Consider the following 23476-nt stretch of genomic DNA (forward strand, 5'->3'; position numbering starts at 1 on the left):
TCTCTGTCTCTTACTACAAAAGCACATATTTTAGGATTCATTTATTCAGTAAATTTTTATTGAGGAATTCCATACAAAGACAGATACTGAAGATATAGTAGACATAGCCTTTGTCCCTTCACCAAACTTCCAGTCAAGTACAGGGGTTGAGGGACCTAATCCAGCCTCCTAACTGTCTTTGCATATAAAGTTATTGAGCGTAATTATTCCCATGTATTTACGTACCTATGACTGCTTTCACACTACAATAACTTGAATAGCTGGAAGAGAGACCCTGTAGTTTGCAAAGTAAAAGAAAAAAAAGTAGTGTGACTCTTAGATAAACTTACCTAGCCCCTGCTTCTTAGGTAATAATAGAGACATTATCTAAATGCAGCCTGGAGTGTAGATAATTCTTGTCAGTACTGTTAGAGAATGTCTACTGAGAACTGCGACCACAGGTAAAATAGAAGCGACCACAGTTAACCCTTGTGAGGGAGAAATGATGAGGGGAGGCTGTGAGAGCGTGAAGGAGGAAGCATGAGCATGGTATGAGGCTCAGGAACAGAGCTTCTTCAGCCCGTCAGAGTGCAGAGTGTAATTCTGCTCGGCACTGAATCTGGTCCCAGATAATTTGGTCAGCTCCTTCTGTATGATGATGACCATGCCTCATTCATGAGGTTACACAAGCTCATGTATGAGAAGCATTTGGAACACAAATGTTCACAATCATCCAGTCATCACTGGTACTCCTGTCATAATAATCTTCCCTAAAGAGGATTGGCCAAAATTAAGTAAATCACAGTGAGGATAATGGAAGCAGTCAAATTCAGTAGCTACCCAGGTGACAGAATTGACAGGAAATCATGAGGGACTGGATGTCAGTAGAACAGATAAAATAAAACAAGAAGTTGACATGAAACGTAGCTTTGGACTTCATCAGTCCAATAGAGGGTGGGTATCCCAGGGTCTGAGGTAGGGAAGGCTGCAATGAAACTTATGTGAGGCAAAGGGCAGGTTCTGTTAGAGATAATGCCGATAAATGGAAAGGTCCAGAAAACAGTTGTGTACATTATCTGGAAATCAGAAGTGCGGTGTGGCCTGGGGAAGTGGACAGAAGAAACATCAATGTAAAACTGGTCACTGAGCTTGGAAGAAAGTGAGGTAACCAGAGACAAAGACAGAACACACTTCTTATAGAACCCTAAAGAACACTAACAGCTTTGATCTGACAAAGAACCAAGTCAAAGAAAAAAATCAAAAGATCAAAACAACTTTTAGTGGAGGACACATGAAGTCAGACTCCACCTCTAGTCCATATTCTTCTGATTCTGGTTAGGTAAGTGCCTTATGTAGGGTTTCTATCGCTGTGAAGAGACACTATGACCACAGCAGCTCTTATAAGGAAAACACCTAATTGGGGTGACTTGCCTACAATTCAGAAGTTCAGTCTATTGTCATGGTGAGGAGCATGGCAGCCCACAGGCAGACATGGTGCTGGCTACATCTTCATCAGAAGGCAACAGGAAGTGGTCTGTGAAACTGGGAGGTATCTTGAGCATAGGAGACCTCAAAACCAACCCTCACAGTGACATACTTCCTTCAACATGGCCACACCTCCTAATAGTACCACTCCCTATGAGATTGTGGGGGCCAATTACATTCAAACTACCACAGTAAGTTAGTGTGTGGCATGTCTCTCCTGACTACTCATTCGTATCCAATGCCATTTCCTTTCCCAGCTTCTACCAACTGATAATATGAACATTGGAAGGGAGAGAAGTCTGCCTTCTTCTTAAATTTGGTTCACTATCAATAACTTTGTTCTCACACCCTGCAGTGTTTTCTAATGATTTCTGTTTGATTCATCTACAACACTGTATGCATTTGGAAAGAGCCAGGAAACAGATTAGAGAAAGTGGCACTCCGCTCATTGAACCACACGTTGGCTTCAATACTTGCCCCTCTGTTGCAGACTTAGTGGTACTTGGGGTGCATTCTTCTTATGATTGGCTGATCCTGAGGCACTCCCCTATCCCTCATGAACATTTTTGGCCAGGTGATCTTCTAGTTACTTACTTTTATTGTTTTAAGTTAGTGTGTAAAAGTAATGAGTTTCATTGTGGCATTTCTGTGCATCTGCGTGTGTGTGCAAGGGAGAGATCTTTCTGTGCATCTGCGTGTGTGTGCAAGGGAGAGATCTTTCTGTGCATCTGCGTGTGTGTGCAAGGGAGAGATCTTTCTGTGCTTCTGCGTGTGTGTGCAAGGGAGAGATCTTTCTGTGCATCTGCGTGTGTGTGCAAGGGAGAGATCTTTCTGTGCTTCTGCGTGTGTGTGCAAGGGAGAGATCTTTCTGTGCTTCTGTGTGTGTGTGCAAGGGAGAGATCTTTCTGTGCTTCTGCGTGTGTGTGCAAGGGAGAGCTCATACTTTGTTTTCCCATGTTCCCCTTTCCCACTGCCCTCCCCATGTCCCCTGCCAGCCTCTGGCTGCCACCCATCCCCACAGTTCCCCTCTTCTGCCTCCTTGCATTGCCCTTTCTTTTTCCAGTTGTTTGCCTCTGGCATTATAGGACTCCAAAGTTAGATTTAAGCGTAGTCTCTTCTACACAGCCATGGGCTCAGACACCTGATCCAAAAGCCGTATCTTCTGGAAGAAGGACATCACATTTATGCAATCAAGATATATGGCATCTTATATTTCATGTCTTGGGGACACCTGTGTGAAACTTTAAGGTGACCCCAAATAATGACTAGTGTATTTCACCCAGGTCTAGTTTGTACACTTTTGTTTTCTTTGGGCCATTTTACACTATTTACAAAGGATTCTTGTCCACTGAAATGGAAATTGGGTATAATAGAATACATTTGATTGCAGCCCTGTGTAAGCTAGTGTTCTTGACATTTTTTTTTTTTTTGGTTTTACGAGACAGGGTTTCTCTGTATTGTTTTGGAGGCTGTTGGTCTAGCCTGGCCTCGAACTCACAGAGATCCGCCTGCCTCTGCCTCCCGAGTGCTGGGATTAAAGGCGTGCACCACCACCGCCCGGCTGTGTTCTTGACATTTATGTACTTGTCGTTCTTTGAGTTTATCCTTGAAAGCACTGTAACATGTTACAGGCTCTTGTTAGTAGAATAACTAATGTCTACATTCCATATTAAAATCACTTGCTTTATAAACACATGTGTGTTCATATGCATCTCTGGAGAAATTCATAAGCAGTTGGTAGCTGTGATTTCCGTTACAGAAGGAAAGATAGTGAATCTTGCTTCTCGTTGTGTGCCTTTTGGATATGTAGCTTATTGGGTACTATAATATTACTCAAATAAATGGATAATTTTTAAATAAATCATGTTGAATTCTGTAAAGTCAATTCTTGTCATTCCTTACCTAGATTCCCATGTGGAATAACTACAGAAATTTCTGTCTCGTGAATTGCAAGTAGGTAGCAGCCTATACATACGGTTATACCCGGGGCTCTCATGTATTCTTTACAATGAAGTCTTGAACTTTAAATCTCGGGGTCATGTAATTTAAACATTTAAGGGGTGCTGAGCTAGCTCTGTTATTGACCTGCTAGGGAATGTTGTAATTGAAGCGTGGAGTGACTGGGCAGACAAGTTGGCCTACTTGCAGTTCACAGGGAGCCTTGTGTTACCCAGCTGCGCCGGCTCTATACCTCCTGTGCCCAATTACAGCTAATACTCTGCCTTTAAGCTAGTAGCTCTCAGTAGCTTTCAGGCTTAGGTGCATATTACAACCTGGGGTGCTTTCAAAACTCCGCATGCCCAGACCAATTAAATCACAGTGCCCGAGAGCGGGCACTTTAGTATTCTTTAAGGTCCCCTGAGACGGTGCTTTGTGAAAAGTACAGCAGTGACTTGGCAAAAGGTTAACATAGTCTACCTCAGAAGCAATAAATAGCACTGAGGGTTTCTGGCTGAAAGATCTGTGTAGGTGAAGAGGGTCCAAACTGAAGAGATAGCATCAAATATTCTTAATTGTCTTTATCATATTACCTGGATGTGGCAAAGTCAAGTACAGAGAGAAGTTTAAAGGCCATGGTGGCTTGGTTATAGTTATTTGTTTGGTTCGTTTGTGTAGTTATCCAGCCAAACTCTGAGTGAGTAGAAAATGCTGAGTTGGGACCAAATGCATACGTTTACCTTGCTCCTCTGCCGTTTTGGACACAAAGCCAGTTGGCTGATATGTGACATCCATCCGATATCATAGCTACCATACGGCTGTATTGCTAACGAAAGTCCTATTTGTCGTCTGTCAACTACGTGAAAACCACGGCTGTACCGTAAGACCAATTAAGTATCTGTCTCAGTCGTTGCGAAAACTTTTAGAGAGTTAAATTTATGAAGAGACAAGTAAAAATGTGTTCATTTATTTTGAAATAATAAGGTGAGAAAATAGCCTGTTTGATCCAATCTGAAAGATGTCTTTCAGTGCAGCGTTCTGATTAATGGTATCCTGTTTGCACTTCACATTTTAAAATGTTTTGTCATTGTCAGCCTTTTCTTGAACATGAAAGTTTGTGTCATGAATTCTGCTGTGGTTGGATTGCCTTCATGTACTTATTGTATATCCCCTCCCTCTTGTATAGGAAGACAGAGATGTCAATAACCCTCTGCCTAACCGAGGAGGCAATGGATTAGCTCCTGGGGATGACAGATTCAAGCCTGTGGTACCATGGCCTCATGTTGAAGGAGTAGAAGTGGACTTAGAGTCTATTAGAAGAAAAAACAAGGCCAAAAATGAACAGGAGCGTCATGCTGGAGGAGATTCCCAGAAAGACATAATACAGAGGCAATTCCTCACATTTAAGCCTCAGACTTTCACCTACCATGATCCTGTGCTACGCCCGGGGGTCCTCGGTAACTTTGAACCCAAAGAACCCGAGCCCCATGGAGTGGTTGGTGGCCCTGGAGAGAAAGCCAAACCATTGGTTCTGGGACCAGAATACAAGCAAGCAGTTCAAGCCAGCATTAAGGAGTTCGGATTTAACATGGTGGCAAGTGACATGATCTCGCTGGATCGCAGCGTCAATGACTTACGCCAAGAAGAGTAAGCACACTTTGTCTTCTTTCTAAACTTGGGGCAGCTACTGGTTTTATAGATCCTTCGGCTCAGGGAGGTTGTTAGGGATGATGAAATTATCTGTGTCTTTGTTTCAGGGAAAAAAAGGACCCTTGTTCAGTGAAATGGTCAGAAGGAGGAGGTCCTTCATATTGAAGATAGGAAGTGTTAATTTCTGGGATCTCCTACATTGGTGGTAGTCAAAACATGACCCCCAGACTAGCACCAGTCTATGAGTATTTTGTTTCCAATCCACAAAACATAAGTAAACTTGCACCAGAATGAAAATACACTATACTACTAAACAATCTGTGTATTAAGTAGCACGACCTGTGTGCTTCCATTCTGGGACAAGAATGTTTATCATCTGTGAAACAGTAGCAAATACTGATGCTGCGTCCGACATAATCAAGTCCATAACTGAATTTGTGCTTCCCATGACTTTTTCCCCTCCATAGTGAAACAGAAATCGAAACAGTTGAGTGTATGCAAGAGGGGTATGCAGAGAAAACTCTGGCCTACACTTTTAAACTCTTTCCATGTGTTGCAGTTTTCAAGTGAAGGATTTTCAGCTCTTAGCTTTTGATAGACAGTGATTATTGAGTGAATTCAAAGCTTTCTCTTCCAGTTTATTCAATAATTGTTTCGACTACTGTGGGATCTAAGTAGCTTTCATGAATGTGAATGCAAATTTAATTCACTATGACTAGAAAACTCTTTAATGGTATTCCTGATGTGCTGTTACTGTAATCTTTATTTTAAAAGGTTAACACAGCGGGTGCCCACATCACTATATCCACCCACAACCATGCATGCATGAACCAGCATTCTTTATGACTGTATGATAAAATTCCCAGTACAGTGCCATTCCTTAGATTTTGACATTCATACACTTTGTATTTAGACTGAGACGTGATGAATGAAATATGGAAAGAAAAAAGTGGAAAGGGAGGAACAGCTCTGGGATGGTGAGAGACATCCATCTTATTCAGAGAGGCATCAGCGTCTCATGGGGGCTATGAAGGGAGAGTCATAGGACGGTTTGTTCCTACTGGAGCCTGAGTCATAAGATTGCCAGATTCAACAGCTCAAAATACAGTCTACTTAGTTTAAGTCTGAATTGCAGATACATAATTAAAAACTTTAGAATAAATTGTTGTCAAACACAGACTTATCTTTTTTTTCTTATTGGAAATCCAAATGTAACTGGGCATCCCCTATTTTATCTGGCAACCCTCCCAGCCAGGTGTGAAGATGGGTGTGACAGAGCTTGTACCTGCCATGTAAATGCTCTTTAGCTCTGGTCCCAGGATCTTCAGGAAGCTTGAGTGTGTTCCTGTTATCTGAACACAGCGCTCATCTGTGTACGCCAGTGGTCTGTGTGTTCTAATGCCACTGTTGGGGGAACGAGGCTAGGGGGAGGGGGAAAGTGTCCATCATTTGTTGTCTTTCTCCTGCATGCCAGCTTGTCCTGGTATTCTGGAACTGCTAGAACAGTCCTCACAACTGCCCTGTGAGAGAAGTCTCACCTGTGCATATAACACCTAAGGCTCAGAATCATCTAAACCCAACAAAGTAGCAAAGGTAAGACTCACCAGTAGGCGTTTGTGTGTGACAGTATGTACTATGCATTTTTTTAAATTCGTGGTTTAAGACACAGGTGTAAGCATAGTTAATTTCTATTAAAAACACGTGGTAAAAATCACATCACATACAGTCCATAGAAGAGAGGCTTTTGGTTGCCACCACCAAAGGCATGTCTGATCACTCTCAGAACTGTTTTTTTTTATCGCCACCACCATTGTCTCTCTCCATCAGCCATGTCTCTCCTGAAATCGTGCAAAAGCTTGCCAGCTGCTCCCTCTATTTCTGTTATTGCCTGCTATTCACAGAGCGACCCGTGTGATTCTTTAGAAGCCCAAGTAAGGTTATTCTCTGCCTTTCCCTTGAACTTGACATAGCACAAACTTGTAACTTGCAGCAGCCCTTGCTCTGTGACTCGGCTGCAGCCCCCCTTTTGATAGCATGTTTCTCACCATGGCTCCTGCCTGTGTGGGCATCTCAAGACTTGTGTACGTGCCTCCTTCACTTGCTTTCTCCCCCTTAGCACTGCTGGGTTCTTCCCGTTCTTTATCTCCTACTGAGTGGGACCTCTCTGCCCTTGGCATCTGATTTGTAATGCCGAGTTCTAGTCCGTTCATTCTCCATGGCCACTTGGCTTACACTACTCATCAACTCTCAAAATTAGATGCCGGCTACTTTAGTTAATTGGCTTTCTTTCTTATCAGATGGTAAACAGAGGTTGAGAACTTTGTTTCCTTCACTAGGTACTTCTAGGTCAGTAGGGCCAAGGCAGTAAATATGTCCTGAGGGAATGAGTGAATGAATGAATGAATGAATGGAGTCTGCCAGAGTTCTGCCCCCAGCTTTGTTAGCAGAGATGAGATCTTTGATCTGCCATTTACCTTCTCTAACTTTAGCTTTTAATTCTTAACAATAGGTTTGACAGTATTGATCTGTCAGGGCTGGGATTAGAATTTAATGGCATAGTAAACCTAAGGTCTTTCCCTACAGTAGGTAAAACCTCAAGTATTATTGGCTCATTTGAGTGCTGTGGAGATTTCCCAGGACCTTGTCATCACATTTGAATGTGTTCAGTCACTGTTTAACCTCGATAATCTCCATCACTCTTCGGGGGACATTAATGTCACTACTGCATGATCTAACTATTTTCCCTCTATCTGCAATGTCCTTTCCTGTCCATCTTCACGCCTTCCATAGGCCAATTGTTTCCCATATTCTGTTCTCTTGCACAGCTGCAACAGAACCTAGAAATAACATGTGCTTTCTTTTCATGTATCATTCCTATTAAGCATCGCCGTTGCCCATCAAGTAAGATTCTCTGACATTCTATCTTTATGTCTGCTCCTGAGCCTTTCCTTGAAGTTTTTTAGTAATGATACTCCCTTCTTTGAAACCATATTTCAAAAGACTTAATATAATTACCATTAGGAACATCTTAACTGAATGCAATTTATTTTTGACTGACCCTTTTCACACATATACAGACACACACACACACACACACACACACACACACGTCAGAGCTGGGGAGATAGTTCAGGGACCAGAGTGGGTCCCTGACACTGGTGTAAAAGTCAAGCCGCTGTGGCAGCCTGCCTATAATCCCAGCACTTAAAGGGCAGAGACAGGAAACAGCAGGAGCAGGCAACTAGCCAGACTAGAACTGGTGAGCTCTGGGTTCAGCAAGAGAGATCCTGTCTTAATGTCCCGTTTTGGTGATGGAGAGCAACTGGAGAAGAAATGCAAACTTCTAGCTTCCACATAGACATGTGAATACCACATACAAGCAAGAACCACCCCTTCAAAAAAAAAAGTAATAGCTTTTACTCCTCTTTGAACACTTAAGACTTTAATGTAAAGTAACAAATGGTTTCGTAGATTTATGTTAGAATGTCAACTATCTTAAGAGCTTTCTCTAAAATGCAGTTTAAAATAAGAACAACCCCCTGGTTTTGCGTGTGATCCGGTGTGCCTATTTGTGCTTTTATGCTTTTACCGACAGCATGTTAACAACACGCACATTGCATACACCACCCTCTTGCACCCCCCATAGAGAATGTGCTTGCACCCCTTTCGTCGGAGACTGTTGGGTGTGGCTGATGCTCCGCAGCTGTACCCTTGCCTGTGTCATTCACATACGGGAGCCACGTGCAAAGCTTAGCAACCTGCTTCGGGTTGTTGGTCCAGCTGTGACATCCAACACTGTGGTTAATTTGCTCATTCTTGTGGCTGTTCCAGGGACTTCTCTGATGAATGTTCCGTACCCAAGCTGCCCAGTTGCCCTCGTGACTCATGGGTGTAATGCTTTGAATTGTGTGCACTGGCTTGGTAATTTACTGGCTGTTGATAACTTACTAAGAGGCTGACGGTATTTGGAGTGAACTGGAGCCTCCATCATTTTTTTTCAAACACTTGAGCCAAGAATGACCTTTCTTGCCTTCACGTTTATTTTTAACAATGAAGTATAATTTATTGTAATTCAATAAGTCTAAACTGGTATACAACTGATACATCCAGTTAGCCGGCCAGGGGATCCGACAATGAGAAAATAGTCTCTGTCCCCGGGAGGCCTACCATCTGTCGTCAGGGAAAAAGGAAAGAGTGTCCGGTAAGTGCTCGAACGGGGAGGGAGCAGTTAGTACAGGATTCAGGAAGAGGACACTGAGGAAGACCCCTGGAAACGGGTAGAATATTATGAGGAGGAAGGTACAGTAAATCACACGAAGGAGTGGTCCGATTTTCTTGAATCAGAAAGTATTTGGAAAACAACAACGAACAGAGCTGGTACCATAGGGAAGGCATTGGCAGTCTGTAATACCGTTCACAAAGTTTGTCTTGAGCTTGGAAGTCAGAGGCTGATGAAGAAAACTTTAAGACTGCTAGACCAGTGTCTAGGATGGATCTGGGGGTGGAAACCGGTTAGGGGGTTAGTGGTCGCAGACCTCAATAGAGGTTGCAGAACCAGAAAAACGGAGACAGAAGAAAACTCAGTGGGTCTTGGCAGGTGATGGATTGAAGGAAGAATCAAAGGTAAATTCATGACTAGCAAGCCCCGTAACATAAAAAATCAGCGCCCGCTACAGATAGAATTGGCTAAAACAAGCTTTTCTGCCCAAAGCCCATTTGCCTAAACTAGTTTATTCCCTGGCTTTAGTGAATCATGTAGCCAGCCAGCAAGAGGAACTCGTCTCTGTGAAGTGGAAAGTTCTGCTTGTGGTTAAGATAAAGTATCTTCTAATAAAGTTTGGGATTTGCTTTCCATTGCCGTGAACTGCTAATGCAGACACATGAAAAAGAATTCTGTCCCTTTTCTGTTCAAGAAGGCAACTAGTCAGAGGTATAGAATGAATCCAAGCTGGTTTTGTTTCAAGGAAATGAATTAAACATTTTGACTTGAGCAAATTCTTCTCCTTCTAATATTTAACCTTACCTCCCACTTACCAGCTTTTGCATCCCAGTGTATAAAGCTATCTTAGTTGCATTCACAAGCTGTAATAATAGATGTAAAGTGCCTTGAAAACTCTAAGAGCTACAGAAAATTTAATACGGTTGTTAATAACGTCCTTAGTTCTTAAACTTCTGCGGAACATGGAGGAGCTTTGAAAATATTTAACAATTATCTCTGTACCTTATACATAAGAATTCCTCTCTTACCAGATTTCAAAATAAATACTGATTTTATGCTCTAATTTTATATTTAAGGTGAAATATGATGGTAAGACTTTTCTCATTCTTTATTCACATTAAAGCTTCTCTTTTAATGACAGACTATGGACACCCCCATGGAGGGCCTCACCCTCCCTGGGGAAACGAAGAGGTATGGGGGGGTTTGGAGGGAGGGCTTGAGAGGAGGGGAGGGAAAGGGAGAGGGATCTGGGATTGACATGTGAAGCAACCTTGTTTCTAATTTAAATTTAAAATTAAAATTAGAAAAATAAATAAATCAAAAAAAATAATTTATAGATGATGAAAAAAAAAAAGGCTTCTCTTCTAGATCTACCTGTTTTTCTAAGATACAGTAATGCAATTTGGGAAATGGTTCGTATTTGAGAAATGTCAGTTCATTGAAACACTATCTAGCTTTCTTTTTGACTTCTCGAGGCATGATCTCAAGTAGTGAGCCAGACCCTTGAATCTTCTTTCCTTGTGCTGGGCTGTGGGATACGTCTATGCCCAGCCTTGTGATGTTGTTTTTAATTTCAGTTTCCGTTTACCATGACTCATAAGTTTCAGTTAGAGCAAACTAAAATTTGGAGCCACTCGTAAAAAAAATTAAAACATATATTTGAGTGATATATGTCTCATACTGGATGGTTCATGTACATGAATCACATTTCAGTACTCTGCCCCAGTTTGTATTATCAGAATATGTAATGGGTCTTTGTGAACTCCTGAATATGTGATGGGTTTCTATCAGAATATATGATGGGTCTACACTAAGAATAATTTGTAACTCACAACCCTTTTCTCTAATGAACTCGAAAACATGTCTCATTTGCAAATTTTAGTTTGGCAGTCTTTGATCTAACATATAAGTCTAACATATAGCAAGTTCATCTAAAAGGAGTTAGAGGTGAGCTGTGGTGGGTATTTTTCTTCTTGGAATCCCAAAGGTACTTTCTAACTAACTAGCTGGACATTTTTCACTCTTGGAAACTTCCAGTGTGTTTAGGGATTTTCCAGATTAACTTTGAAAATCAGTTCTGCTCTGCTGCCCTGCTTCTTGTTTCTCCAGTAAACACGCACACAAAGGGACACACAGGGACACACATGCCCTCGGGAATCCATCCATCCATATATTCCACCCCCCCACCCCCCCCACCCCCGGCTGTGGCCACAGAGCTGCCTTCTGTCTCAGGTCTGGCTAGCAGCCGCAGGTGTGTTTAAGCAAACCTGAGTTGTCACAGAAATCAAAAGGTGGTCTCAAGTCACCCTTATTCCCATACACTGAAGAGGGCACCAAATTCACAGCCTGAGGCTGCAGAGACTAGAGACGGTGGCAACGTGTTGCTCCAAGCTCCCATCCCCAGAGCACCAGAAATCTTAAACCCCCCCTGCCTTTCCCTTGATGCGCGCTGCGGGCTCACTTCTTCAAGTGGTGATAACTCTTCTACTGCTGAGACCTCATTCTGTCCACAAGCCTCTTCCCTTTGCAGGTGGCCGCCAAGTGGCTGTTCCAGGAGAGGTGGCTGTTTCTTCCAGTTCATAGCCTCATCTCATTCGGTCCCCTGTCTTATGGCATCACCCAGGGTGTCTGGTGAAGTTAGGAACGCCCATTGCTCAGATTGGCTCTTCCCAACCCTCTGCTCCCCAGCAGGGGTTTAGACTAGTTTTCTTGAAAGCAGTTAAAGATATTTACGGTGGGACTGGAGCAGTGGCTCAGCAACTAAGAGCAATTGTTCTTGTAGAAGACTCTGGTTTGGTTCCCAGTACCCACAAGGTAACTAACAAACGTGTAACTCCAGTCCCAGAGTATCCAACACCCTCTTTTCATCTCCATGGCACGACACACGTGTGGTACACAGACTTACCTGCAGGCAAAACACACACATAGAAATTTTTTAAATCTTTGAAAAATTATGTGTGGTGGCATTGCTAGGTATCCTTTGCCATTCCACTTCAGTGACAGACTCTCAGGTAAACATTGGTTTTGGTTTGGGTTTTTCTTTTTTTCCTTGTCTGACTAAGTTTCCTATTCTGGAGAGATTGTTAGAAGGTAAAATGCTTGCTTTGAATTATGAAGACTGAGTTAGAGCCCCTGCACCCACGTAAGTGCTGGATATACCACATATCCAGACATAAACACATGCCCATAACTCTAGTTCTGGGCTCCGAGGGAAACAGGCAGATCCCAGGGACTTGTTGCCTGGTCAGGGAGCTTTGGGTTCAGTGGGAGATGCTGTTTCAAAAGATAACGTGGAAAGCAACAGAAGACATCTGATGTTGACCTCAGACTTCCACATGTACATTTGCATAATACACACAACTTTAAAAAGAAAACCAAGTATGTTTCCTGCCTATCAGAAACACCAACGGGGACCCCGAGGGGTGTCCCCGAGGGACTCTTTTTGTACCTGCTCTTTCTAGAATGTCTCAGTCTGGAAGGCTGTCAATCTCTGCAAAGTAATTAGCCTTTGGCTTCGGCTCAAAGGTCAGTTCCTTGGAAGGAGGAGCACTTCTAATAGATGCAGACATTCCAGCCTTGTAAAGGACTACAGTGTGGAAACCCTAAGCAAATAGGAAGTGTTGGGCTGTCCTCCACGGCTTAGCATGGTTCCTCTGGGAACTTGCTGGCAGAGACTGAGCAGCAGCCAGAACCACTAGACAAAGCCGGTTTACAGCGTGTGATCTTGATTACGTGTGGGCTCTGTGTGTTTGGTAAATAAGGAAGTGGCATCGAGTTAGTATAGAGGACCTGGGGATTCCGAGGTTTCCTCCTGGAGGTTACTATCTGGTGATTTAGGGGCAGGCCCTCGTGGTTTAAGAGGTGGACATCGTGTAGCTATGAAGACCTTAAGGAAAAAGCCTTCTTTTTTGTGATGCCTTGTGGCTTCCAGACCCACTGAATTTGGCATGATGTTAGGCTGTCTAGGGAAACTTCAAGTGCATCCAGCAAAGCTGAAAGGGAGTTGATTGATGCGTAATGCCATCCTTGGATTGGGCTTTCCATTTTCCTTAAGTGTGCACTACTAGAACCTAATGTCTCCCAAACAAGGGAACACAAGCCTGTGGGTTCTAAGGCTGCAAAGCACGGACTGTGGCGTGAAGCGCAAGCGTCTGGGGTGTGATGGTTGTTTGCTTTTCGCTTTCCTTCAGGATTTGCTCCCACAGCCGGAAAGCCAGGGTTTCTAAGTGGTCCACTCCTGGCCCTCTTATGTCCTCAAGTCCTAAGTGTGAGTCATCTGATTTTATTCTGGTTTACCTTAAATCTGTTGTCTTGGTGCATGAAAATCTGCCTGGGAATGTGTGCGTGCCATTCTACCGGAAGTACTTGGCTGTAAAGAACAGTCAAAGCCAAACCACTGAGCAAATGCCATCGTATGGTATAGCTGTTAAAGGGAGGCATTTTCCTCATTGGGAAACAGTCATTTTGTGGAAGTGACTCCCCGTCACAAATAAGGAAAAGGAAGATCCCCTCCCTCTGCATTTATTCTAGACACACAGCTCTCATTCTGAAAAACAGCAGGCATTGTCCTTGGGCCCACACTCAGGAGCCACTCAGGGCAGTTTAGGGAGAGGGCTCACTGTTGCCAGGCAGGCTGTAAGACCCTGTGGTGACATCCTTGCCCCTACACTAATGGCTGTTTTTGTTCTTGTTTTTAAAGATCAGCGTTGGAGGAGGGACAATTTGTTAAAGTAGTTGAATCAGATTAAAGTCAATTAGGATGCTTTCTCTGTCTCAAGAGTAAGTGTGAGGCTGAATCCCAGAGGCGAAGGCAAGCTGTTGGAGAGACCTGGAGGCGGAACCAGCGCCATTTTCTTCAGTAGGGATTGTGGAAGCAGTAGCGTGTACAGTGTCTATATCCCAAGTGCGCTTTGAATAAGTTAATTATCTTTGCTCACTGGAAGCTAAATGTGTAAAAGATGGGTTATAGCATCAGCAGGATAGTTGTTTTGTCATTCCTACAATATATAAAGTAAATGTGCTAAAAGGTTTAAAAAAACAAATGCTCAGCACCAAAGCCAAGCTAATTACCCAAGTTGCAGTCATATAAATAACATACTTTAATTACATTTCAGCAATACCTTTTAGTGTGTCACGGGAAAATGGCCCATAGCTGTTTCTTCCTCACTGAATCATGTGGGAGATTCCATCTTCAAAGTGTAGCTAACACTAGGGAGGAAAATCACATTTTTAATGACCTAGTAACTTATTTTAGAGTGAGCAGTGTCATTTCAATCAAAGGGGAAAATATCTGCCCTTTGTTCAGAATAGAAAGTCCCGGTGAGAAAATCAAAAACTAGGATGAAGGGCTCTGGAGGAAGATTTGGGAGTCTCTACGGCACATTCCTAAGGCCCTGGAGATGAGCAACTGCCAGTGTAAAGAGAGTTGTGAGCCTCACTGAATGGAGAAGACAATCTCAGCCGCTCATCTTCCTGTAAGGCAAGAGCGCCTCCCAGAGCCCAGCACTACTGAGCTGCAGGCCCTTGGCCTCCTCGAAGGAAGATGTTTTCCATGGGATTGGAGTGGGGGTGGACTGAAAGCTTTTGGTGATGTCCGTAAAGCACAATGATTAAAGAAAGAACCAATAGGTCTTTGTTTAATCAGCTCCCCTATGCGCTCATTACTAAGAATTAGAATAACACTAGCTTTCCTTCTATTGCAAATTTCTGAACATCAGGAAATTTAATTATCCACCATAATTATTAGATTCTAACCAAACTACCCCAAAATCCTATTTATACTTTTCCAACTTTGTATCCTCCTGCCTCAGCCTTTGTTTTTTTGTTTGTTTGTTTTGTTTTGTTTTTTGTTGTTGTTTGTTTGTTTTTGTTTTTTGTTTTTATTAAAATAAATTTTGTCTTAGAAACATGCATTCATGCTTCACATGTCAATCCCAGCTCCCTCTCCCACCCCTCCTCCCTAGTCCCTCCCCCTGCCCCTCACCCCAGCCCCACACAATTCCCCAGTGAGGGTGATGCCCTCCTTGGGGGGATCTCCAGAGTCTGTCATTTCATCCAGGACCTAGGCCCTTCCCCATGTGTCCAGGCTGAGAGAGCATCCCTCCATGTGGAATGGGCTCCCAAAGTTCATTTGTATGCCATGGTAAACACTGATCTACTACCCAAGGCCCCAGAGATTTCTGAGGCCTCCTCACTGATTCTACATTCATGGAGTCTGGATCAGTCCCCTGTTGGCCTCTCACACTTTATTGTAATAGTTAATATTTGCTAGTGATTACTTTTGGAATTCAGGAATTTAACAAGATACCCAAAAGTATCCACAGTTCCTGAAGCTTAAAGATGGTAGTAGGATAAATATACTAAGTATTTATATGATGTCAACTTCTTATGAGACATTATTTCTGTGACCTAAATTCTAAACTTTGAATTCATGGCCTCAGGACCCTGGGTAGCTTATTCTATCCAAGGCTTTCTCTTTATAGCAAGTTAGTGAATATAAAAGGGGATATATTTTGCCATATGTATTATAGACAGACAGAAAATAATTTAAGTTTTTTAGAACCAGATTTTCAGCAGGAAACTTCAACTGGGTGGCATCATTTGCTCTTTTCATCCCAAGTTGCATTCTGATTTCAAAAGGAAAACATTTGTTGTACAGTTCCTAAGTAGTAAGGTTGCAGGCGCTCTGGTCCCAGACATGATCCTGTGGGACAATGCCAACCCTACAAGGTGGTGAAATCATTCTTTCCTCCCCACCAGTGGCCATCACGGGGTGAGATATGTGGGCACACACCTTGTGACATTATGGATCGGGTTTGTTAGGGTAAACTATGTGATTTCCCAGGGCTCTTCTTTGAACCCATTTCCTTATTTGTAAGAAGAGGAAGCAGTAGGCGCGTTCTCTGTGTTTCATCCACATGATCCTGCAGCTCCCCTCTGTGACGGTCTTTTTAGAAAACTCCGGACTTGCATTCTTTTCATCTTCTTGGAACCCTTGCTCCTTAAGCCATTCTAGAACTCACTGCCCTAGATGATCATCAGAAATCTCGCCCATATCAAAATGAACTCCTCTTCCTGTGTTCACATTCTCCATTAGCTTTCCTACCATGTTTCTCCGGATTCTGAAGCTGAAGAACCAGGGAGCTGGTGTTCGGCTGTCAATTGCTCAAGGTTGCTACAGTTTTCTCCCTTAGTGTTTGTTGCTTTTTCCTGTATTCTCGGAGATCTCAATGGGGGAGGGTTGGCAGTAGACGGGCTTTGGGCCACTGCTTGGTATCACAGCTCTCGTTGGAAGGTAGCAATGGGTGAGTGTCTAGTATGTAGACTGGGCAGCATCCTAGCTGAGACAGGGAATGCGCTGAGTTCTTCCCAGCATGCTAGCAATTTGCGCTCGTTTGGTAGAACGTGCACTCCAGTGCCTAGCCACTCGGCACTGTGTCCAGTTTGGCAGAGAAAGCATCAGTCTGGCAGCAAAGAGACCAGGTTCACCTTTCTTTCGTTTCCCCAAAGTAGGCAAGGGATCAGGACAGATTAGCTGAGAAGACAGTCAGTCACCAGTTGATACTGCCAAGCTCAACCCTGCTTGCATCTCCAGGATACAGGCCTGTTAGGGAAGCCTTTGTGTACACCAGCTCCCAGGATGGAGAAAGACCCCTTTGCTCCGTAAGTGAGAAGTGACTCGTTATCTAGCCCTTCTCCATGTCTAGCAGCAACCGCTGTCTGGTGAACATTTGTCATGGTCTTTTACCATGCATTTATACATGCCTGATTTTTAGGGCATAAGAACTAATTCTGTGTGCTGAGAAGGGGTCATTATCACTTATGTTTCCTTGTGTTTAAGCTCATCAGTCTTCCCTACGTGATGTCTGCCTAGAATACACAAAGCACCAAAATAGACCAGCTATTTACAGCCGTGATAGTGGTGTAAGCACCAAAATAGACCAGCTATTTATAGCCGTGATAGTGGTGTAAGCACCAAAATAGACCAGCTATTTATAGCCGTGATAGTGGTGTAAGCACCAAAATAGACCAGCTATTTATAGCCGTGATAGTGGTGTAAGCACCAAAATAGACCAGCTATTTATAGCCGTGATAGTGGTGTAAGCACCAAAATAGACCAGCTATTTATAGCCGTGATAGTGGTGTAAGCACCAAAATAGACCAGCTATTTATAGCCGTGATAGTGGTGTAAGCACCAAAATAGACCAGCTATTTATAGCCGTGATAGTGGTGTAAGCACCAAAATAGACCAGCTATTTATAGCCGTGATAGTGGTGTAAGGCTGCTTCTTCTCTGTCTTGCTCTCCTTTTCTCTCCTCTCAAGCGAGATGATATGGCCTTGAATTCCTTCCATGCTCCTATTCCTAGGGTTTCCTCTTTTGTCTGTTTGTTGCCTTCTTCTTCCTCTGAATCCACATCTTTGCTTTTATTCCACTTCTCAAATGCTCCGGATTATACAGTCTAGTCTCCATAGGAACCATGCAGAAGAGTCAATGTCACATGGTGGCTTTCAGTGGGTATCTGGGCACTTTCAGAATATTCCCACACAGTATCTTTCATAAGTCTCTGTAGACCAGCCTAGCCTCGAACACACAGAGATCTGCCTGCCTCTGCTTCCCGAGTGCTGGGATTACAGGCGTGCACCACCAACGCCCTCATATGTCATAGATTCATAGACGGTTAGAAGCTAAGGTGGCCAAGAAATCTTTCCATGTTATCATTACACACTGGGAATCTCCAAGTGACCACCAAAGTGTAGGTGGCTGCCCAGAAAGAATCCAAATTCTCTAGGATCTTTCACCAAACCAGCTGCCCCCCCCCCACACACAAAAGATGGGGAAAGTGTTTGTGAGAGTAGTTTCATGTGTGATTTTTGTGGCACATTCACAAAGCTCTTCTATAGTAATAACTGGAGGAGCAGTGATGAAGAAGAAAATATTAAGAGGCTAAGTGGGTAAAAGCACTTGCCACCAAGCCTGATTCCCCGAGCGTTATCCCTGGGAGCTGCATGGTATGAGGGTAGAACCAGCTCCCACAAGTTGTTCTCTGACCACACATGTACATACGTACCCCAGCCCTTACACACACATGCATCATACACTCACATAATGCAAAAGCCAAACAAATGCAATAAAAATGTTTTGAAAGCTTTACAAGATGCTAATGAGATCCATTGCTTTGTATACTCATGTAAGAAATGAGTTGAAAGTTTTTAACGTAAAAGCAAAGGAAATATGATAGCAATCCCAACCTGACTGCAGAAAATAAAGTTTAGGCATAAAAAAACAGTAACAGTGTATGTTTAAGGACTTCTGCTTAAACTTAAGTTGGAGAACTCAAATCAAGAAGAGGACAGAAAGGGACCCTCAAGAGCAGGGACTAAGAGGAGAGTTCTAAGGGACTAAGAGGAGAGTTCTAAGGTACTGGGGCCAGCCTAACCATCATGCCACACCTGTCACCTAGATTCCAGGTTCTTAGCTGTGAGTCACATATGGGGTCACATAACTAAATATAGGAGTTGTGAAAAATGAGCAGTAACAGCAAAAAAAAAAAAAAGGTTCTGAACATGCAGCAACCAAAAATTAATTCAGAATGAGTCAGTGCAGAACGAGCCCCAGGTGTTTCTGCAGCAGCATGCTCCCATTTTGTGTCGTGGGGCTCCACTGAAGCCTTGGTTCTGTGGATCTAGACACACAATATGCACACGTAACATTGTATACACCATTGTGCAGTGTAGGGCCCACAGAGACTGCCTGGAACACTCGGCTGTGATTGGAGATCAAGTATATGGTGACCTATGATATTTAACAATACATATGATTTCCCCCTTTCTTAGAAATACAATTAAGCCGCAGAAAACAAAGACAGTATTTTTCTATTGTCATTTATCAACATGTAAATACCAAATTACTGAGTCTTTGGATGGATTGCATTCAAATGTTTTGATTTTTTTAATGCTGTTCCGTGCTGGGAGAGTGCCTGCATGGGGACCCAAGTTCAAGTCCCAAGAACAGGAAAGAGAAACTGACTGTTGGAGTTTGAGTTACAGGCGAGTTTCCTAATAAAAAGAAATTCAATCGATTTTTGTTTAGGGATTAGGATAGAATTTCCAACAATCTCTGAACTGTCACTACCGGCCTGCATGTTTGTGTTAAGCAGAGTTCTCAGCCTTGGCAACTGTAAAATCAATAGGATAGGTGTGGAGCCATGTGCCTCTAACCCCGGGACTGGGGAGCCAGAGGCAGGCAGATACCTGGGATAAAGAAGTTAGACAGCAAAACCCTGCCTTAAACGAAACTAAACAGGATCTTGCAGAGCAGCAACCCTTTGCAGCAGAATGCCAACTTGGCAATCTGAGCCTGAGATCAGGGTACTTGGGGTTCGTACCTTGCAGCATCCCATGGAGATCCAAAGACAGCAATCAGGGACAGTTGTAATAAAGAGCCCAAAAGGTGTCCATTCCAGTAGTAACAGGAGTCCCACTGGTTGGAGAACGTGATGGTTAGGGACCATCTTTTCCCTAGGTCACAGAGCAGGGGCTTTTGCTTGTGATAAGACCCCTCTCCCGCTCATTGTGTAGCACTCACCCTTGTCCGATGTGTGCTAACCTCAGCCTCACCTTTCATCCTGCCAGCTCAGGAGAGGAGGGATGCTGAGACAAGGAGAAGACACAGTCCTGCACACCAACAGAGGGCAAAGAAATGCCTGCTTCTCTGTCTTTGAGAGTCCTGCACACCAACAGAGGGCAAAGAAATGCCTGCTTCTCTGTCTTTGAGAGTCCTGCACACCAACAGAGGGCAAAGAAATGCCTGCTTCTCTGTCTTTGAGAGTCCTGCACACCAACAGAGGGCAAAGAAATGCCTGCTTCTCTGTCTTTGAGAGGCCAGTCTAATTTGCATCAAAGGGAGTGAAGAAAAATGCATCATGGGTGTAGGGCTTAGTATTTCAGTGATATTAAATAAATGCTTCTTAGTAAAGAACACCTTTGCCATTTCTGAAAACCTAACCTATAATCTAGCTCTATAGTCCTTTTGGCTAAGCATCTTTGTAGGCTAACCTAGCATCTAGTAAAGAGAACACATTGTCCTTGCGAGGGTAGGTTGTCATAAAACAGGCTAATTTCTCTCTGACTGCTTCTTGGTTACTGCTGTTGCTAAGTGGCGAGGCCGCCCTCCTCATCCCTTGCTGTTCATTTGGCAGCTCGAGCTTGCAGGGCATTTTTGTATGAGCATGACTCGCCCTGACTTCTTTTAAATGAGTCTTTTGGTTATTCTCTGGCACACTGTAGATTTTATCAGAGCATACATTTCATTTTAATTGAGAAGATGTAACTCCATCTCTGTCTTTTACATTTTGTATTTGCCTGTGGGATGGAAATTCGTCTGTTAGGCACACTTCCCCTGACAGTGAGCAGTCCAAGAGCAGCAAATTCCATAGGTGACCCCAACTCCTGTTCCCCCCTCATTATGATACTAGGAGTTGAACCCATAGCCTTGTGTATGGTAAGAATGTGGCCCCACCTCCCAGGACATGGTTTTTACTAAGTTGCCCAAACTGGCCTTTATCTTACTCGGTAGCCAAGACGAATCTTCAGCTTCCCAAATATCTGTGATTGCAAGCCTATACCACCTAGTTTGGCTTTGGAGTTGACTTTTTAATAATTGCCTTTGTTAATGAAATGTCATTTTTGTGTCTCTGCATTTTGATATATAGTCAGTTCATTACAGGTCTGCTCTATAGTGACGGAACACTGTCTTCCAATACTGAACTATTGTTCCAAGGTGTCTTAGTTAGGGTTTATTGCTGTGAAGATACCATGACTACAGCAATTCTTATAAAGGAAAACATCTAATTGGCTCCAGTTCAGAGCTTTAGTCCATTATTGCCATGGTGAGAAACATGGTGGCCCACAGACCTGGTGCTGGAGAGGTGACGAAGTAGTCTACATCTTCAGGGAGCCATACTGGGCATAGCTTGAGCATGTGAGACCTCAAAGACCACCCCCACAGCGACACACTTCCATCAACAAGGCCATGCCTCCTAAGAGTGCCACTCCCTATGGGCCAAGCATTCAAACACATGAGTGTCTGGGGGCTACCACCCAATGACAAAATACAGGGTTAGGCTTTGCAAACTCCTGGTCACGACCTTCTCCAGTATTTAATTTTATTTTATGTATGTGACTGCTTTAAAACACCTCCCACTCCTTCTTTGAATATTGTTGAGTATTTGACAGAAATCATGACCATGGAGCCATAACTCAGGCCTACACAAACCTTACAGGACAAGATTTTTTCTGTAAGGCACAGCATGAAATCTTTATGCTTCAAAATGCCAGATAGCACTTTGGTATTACACGTGGAGCCATTTTAAACAACAAAATCTGCAACAAAAAGCATACAAATAATGGGGTATTAAGTAGTCTATAGCAAGGATACATTTTCTGTACAAAAGCAGAGACAATGAGAACATCATCTTGTCAGCCCGTCAGGTGGCTCCAGGTTCCGTCCTCACTGTGGACAAAGACTGAATAATAAAAATCCTCTAATATAGTAAATATTTTTATTTGGTAATTTATGCCAAAATAAAATCTGATAATGGATTATAGAAATGCCAAGAGTGAAAACGGGTAGAATATCAGTATTTCCATATAAGGAACAGAAACAAATTGGCTGGTTATTATTATTACTCCTGTATTTCGTCTTTCTTTTCTTCTGTCCCACACCTTTCTTCACTTTATTCCCATCTCCTTTTACAGATGTCTCTCTGCTAAAATGGGCTTGGGAAGGAAGCTGGAGTCCTGCCAAGCTGTACTTCCCAGAGGCTGCTGCAGTCCGGGACATGAGCGATGGAACTCTGGCAGCTTTCTGCACTGTTTGGAATATTTATTAGATTTGGTGCTGCCGCAGTGTAGTCTCTGTTGATTAGCCTATCTAATCAGCGTTCCAGAGGTGCTGATGACTGTGTCAACGTAACAGTGCCCTCCTCCTCCCCTGTATGAGAACATACCTTTGCTAACAGATGGCTGCCCTATTCAGTCTGCTCGGTTATCTTGTTAACTGGCCTCGATTTTTATCTGGCATTTTAATAGCTTTAGATTGTATCGCCCCCTCCTGCTCAAGAGAAAGAAATGAATTCCATGTAGCACATAAGCAAAAGAACGTTCTACCAATTTGTCACTTCAGTCTTGGCCTCAAAGAAATGTTACACAGAGGTCAGCAGACGGTGAAGTCTGCCTCTAGGAATGCAGGCAACAATTTGAAGTCTTGTGGCTTGTGTGATATGGAGAGCTTCATTCCTGGGGTGAGAAAGATCTGGTACAGGAGACACGTATGTAGAAGGAGATTTTTCCATCTATTTTGATCCCACTGAGCCCCACAGTCACTTAATGAAGTAACCATTCTGAGACATAGCATCAGTTACAGTTGTTTAGCCAATGGCTTAGGCTTCTTACTGGCTAGCTGTCTCTTAGTTACTAACCCATTTCTATTCATCTGTGTATCTCCACCTAACCTTGTCTTAACCAAAGAATGCCTGGGCTTCCTATCTTCCCGGCAGCTATATGATGTCTGTCTTTTGTCTTTCTTTTCCCTATCTCTTTGTTTGAAATTCCCACCTAGCTAAATTCTGCCTGTCCATTGGCCAAAACAGCTTTATTCATCAACCAATAAAAGCAACACGTATTTGCAGCATACAGAAGGATATCCCCATCACATGTGTTTTGTGTTTTTTTTTTTAACCTATGACAGTAAGCCTTACAAGTGTCTGTGCTCTCAGAGGAAAGACGTCACAGATAGACACCAACTTCAGAAAGTGTTCCATTCAGTATCCAAAGGATCCAGCCAAATTACCCATCACTCTTAAGTTTCAGAGACTGAAAAAACAAAGGCCACATTTGTTTTACATGTTTAGGGAAATTACAATACAGGAGAATTGATGTTCGACATTGTGGTATCTTCAGTTCTGAAGAAACTTCCAAAAAGACCTCTTTCCGTGAAGGTTTCCGTGCCTCAGTTAGCCACCACCAAACAGAAAAGATGGTTACCAAGAAGCAGTGTTTGATTCCATTTTTGTATGTTTAGAATCTTTTTTGTAAGCTCTTGTAGGTCTTATGTGGAAAATGGAGATTCCCTACCCTGCCCTGATCCTCATCTGCTTCTAAATAATCACGTAGAGGCTTATATTAATTATTAATGCTCAACCAAT

At 43.1% G+C, this 23476-nt stretch overlaps 1 protein-coding gene across 2 annotated transcripts in view; it reads left to right on the forward strand.

Moving 5' to 3' along the window:
* Positions 1–23476, forward strand: part of Galnt7 (polypeptide N-acetylgalactosaminyltransferase 7) — a 120286-nt gene that overhangs the window by 59778 nt on the left and 37032 nt on the right. For both annotated transcript variants that reach the window (XM_005075156.4, XM_005075155.4), the window contains exon 2: positions 4589–5049. In XM_005075156.4, the coding sequence (XP_005075213.1) occupies positions 4589–5049 (461 nt within the window). The remainder of the gene's footprint in view (positions 1–4588; positions 5050–23476) is intronic.

The sequence above is a fragment of the Mesocricetus auratus genome, unplaced genomic scaffold (genome assembly GCF_017639785.1).
Source record: "Mesocricetus auratus isolate SY011 unplaced genomic scaffold, BCM_Maur_2.0 Super-Scaffold_6731, whole genome shotgun sequence".
Lineage (NCBI taxonomy): Eukaryota > Metazoa > Chordata > Mammalia > Rodentia > Cricetidae > Mesocricetus > Mesocricetus auratus.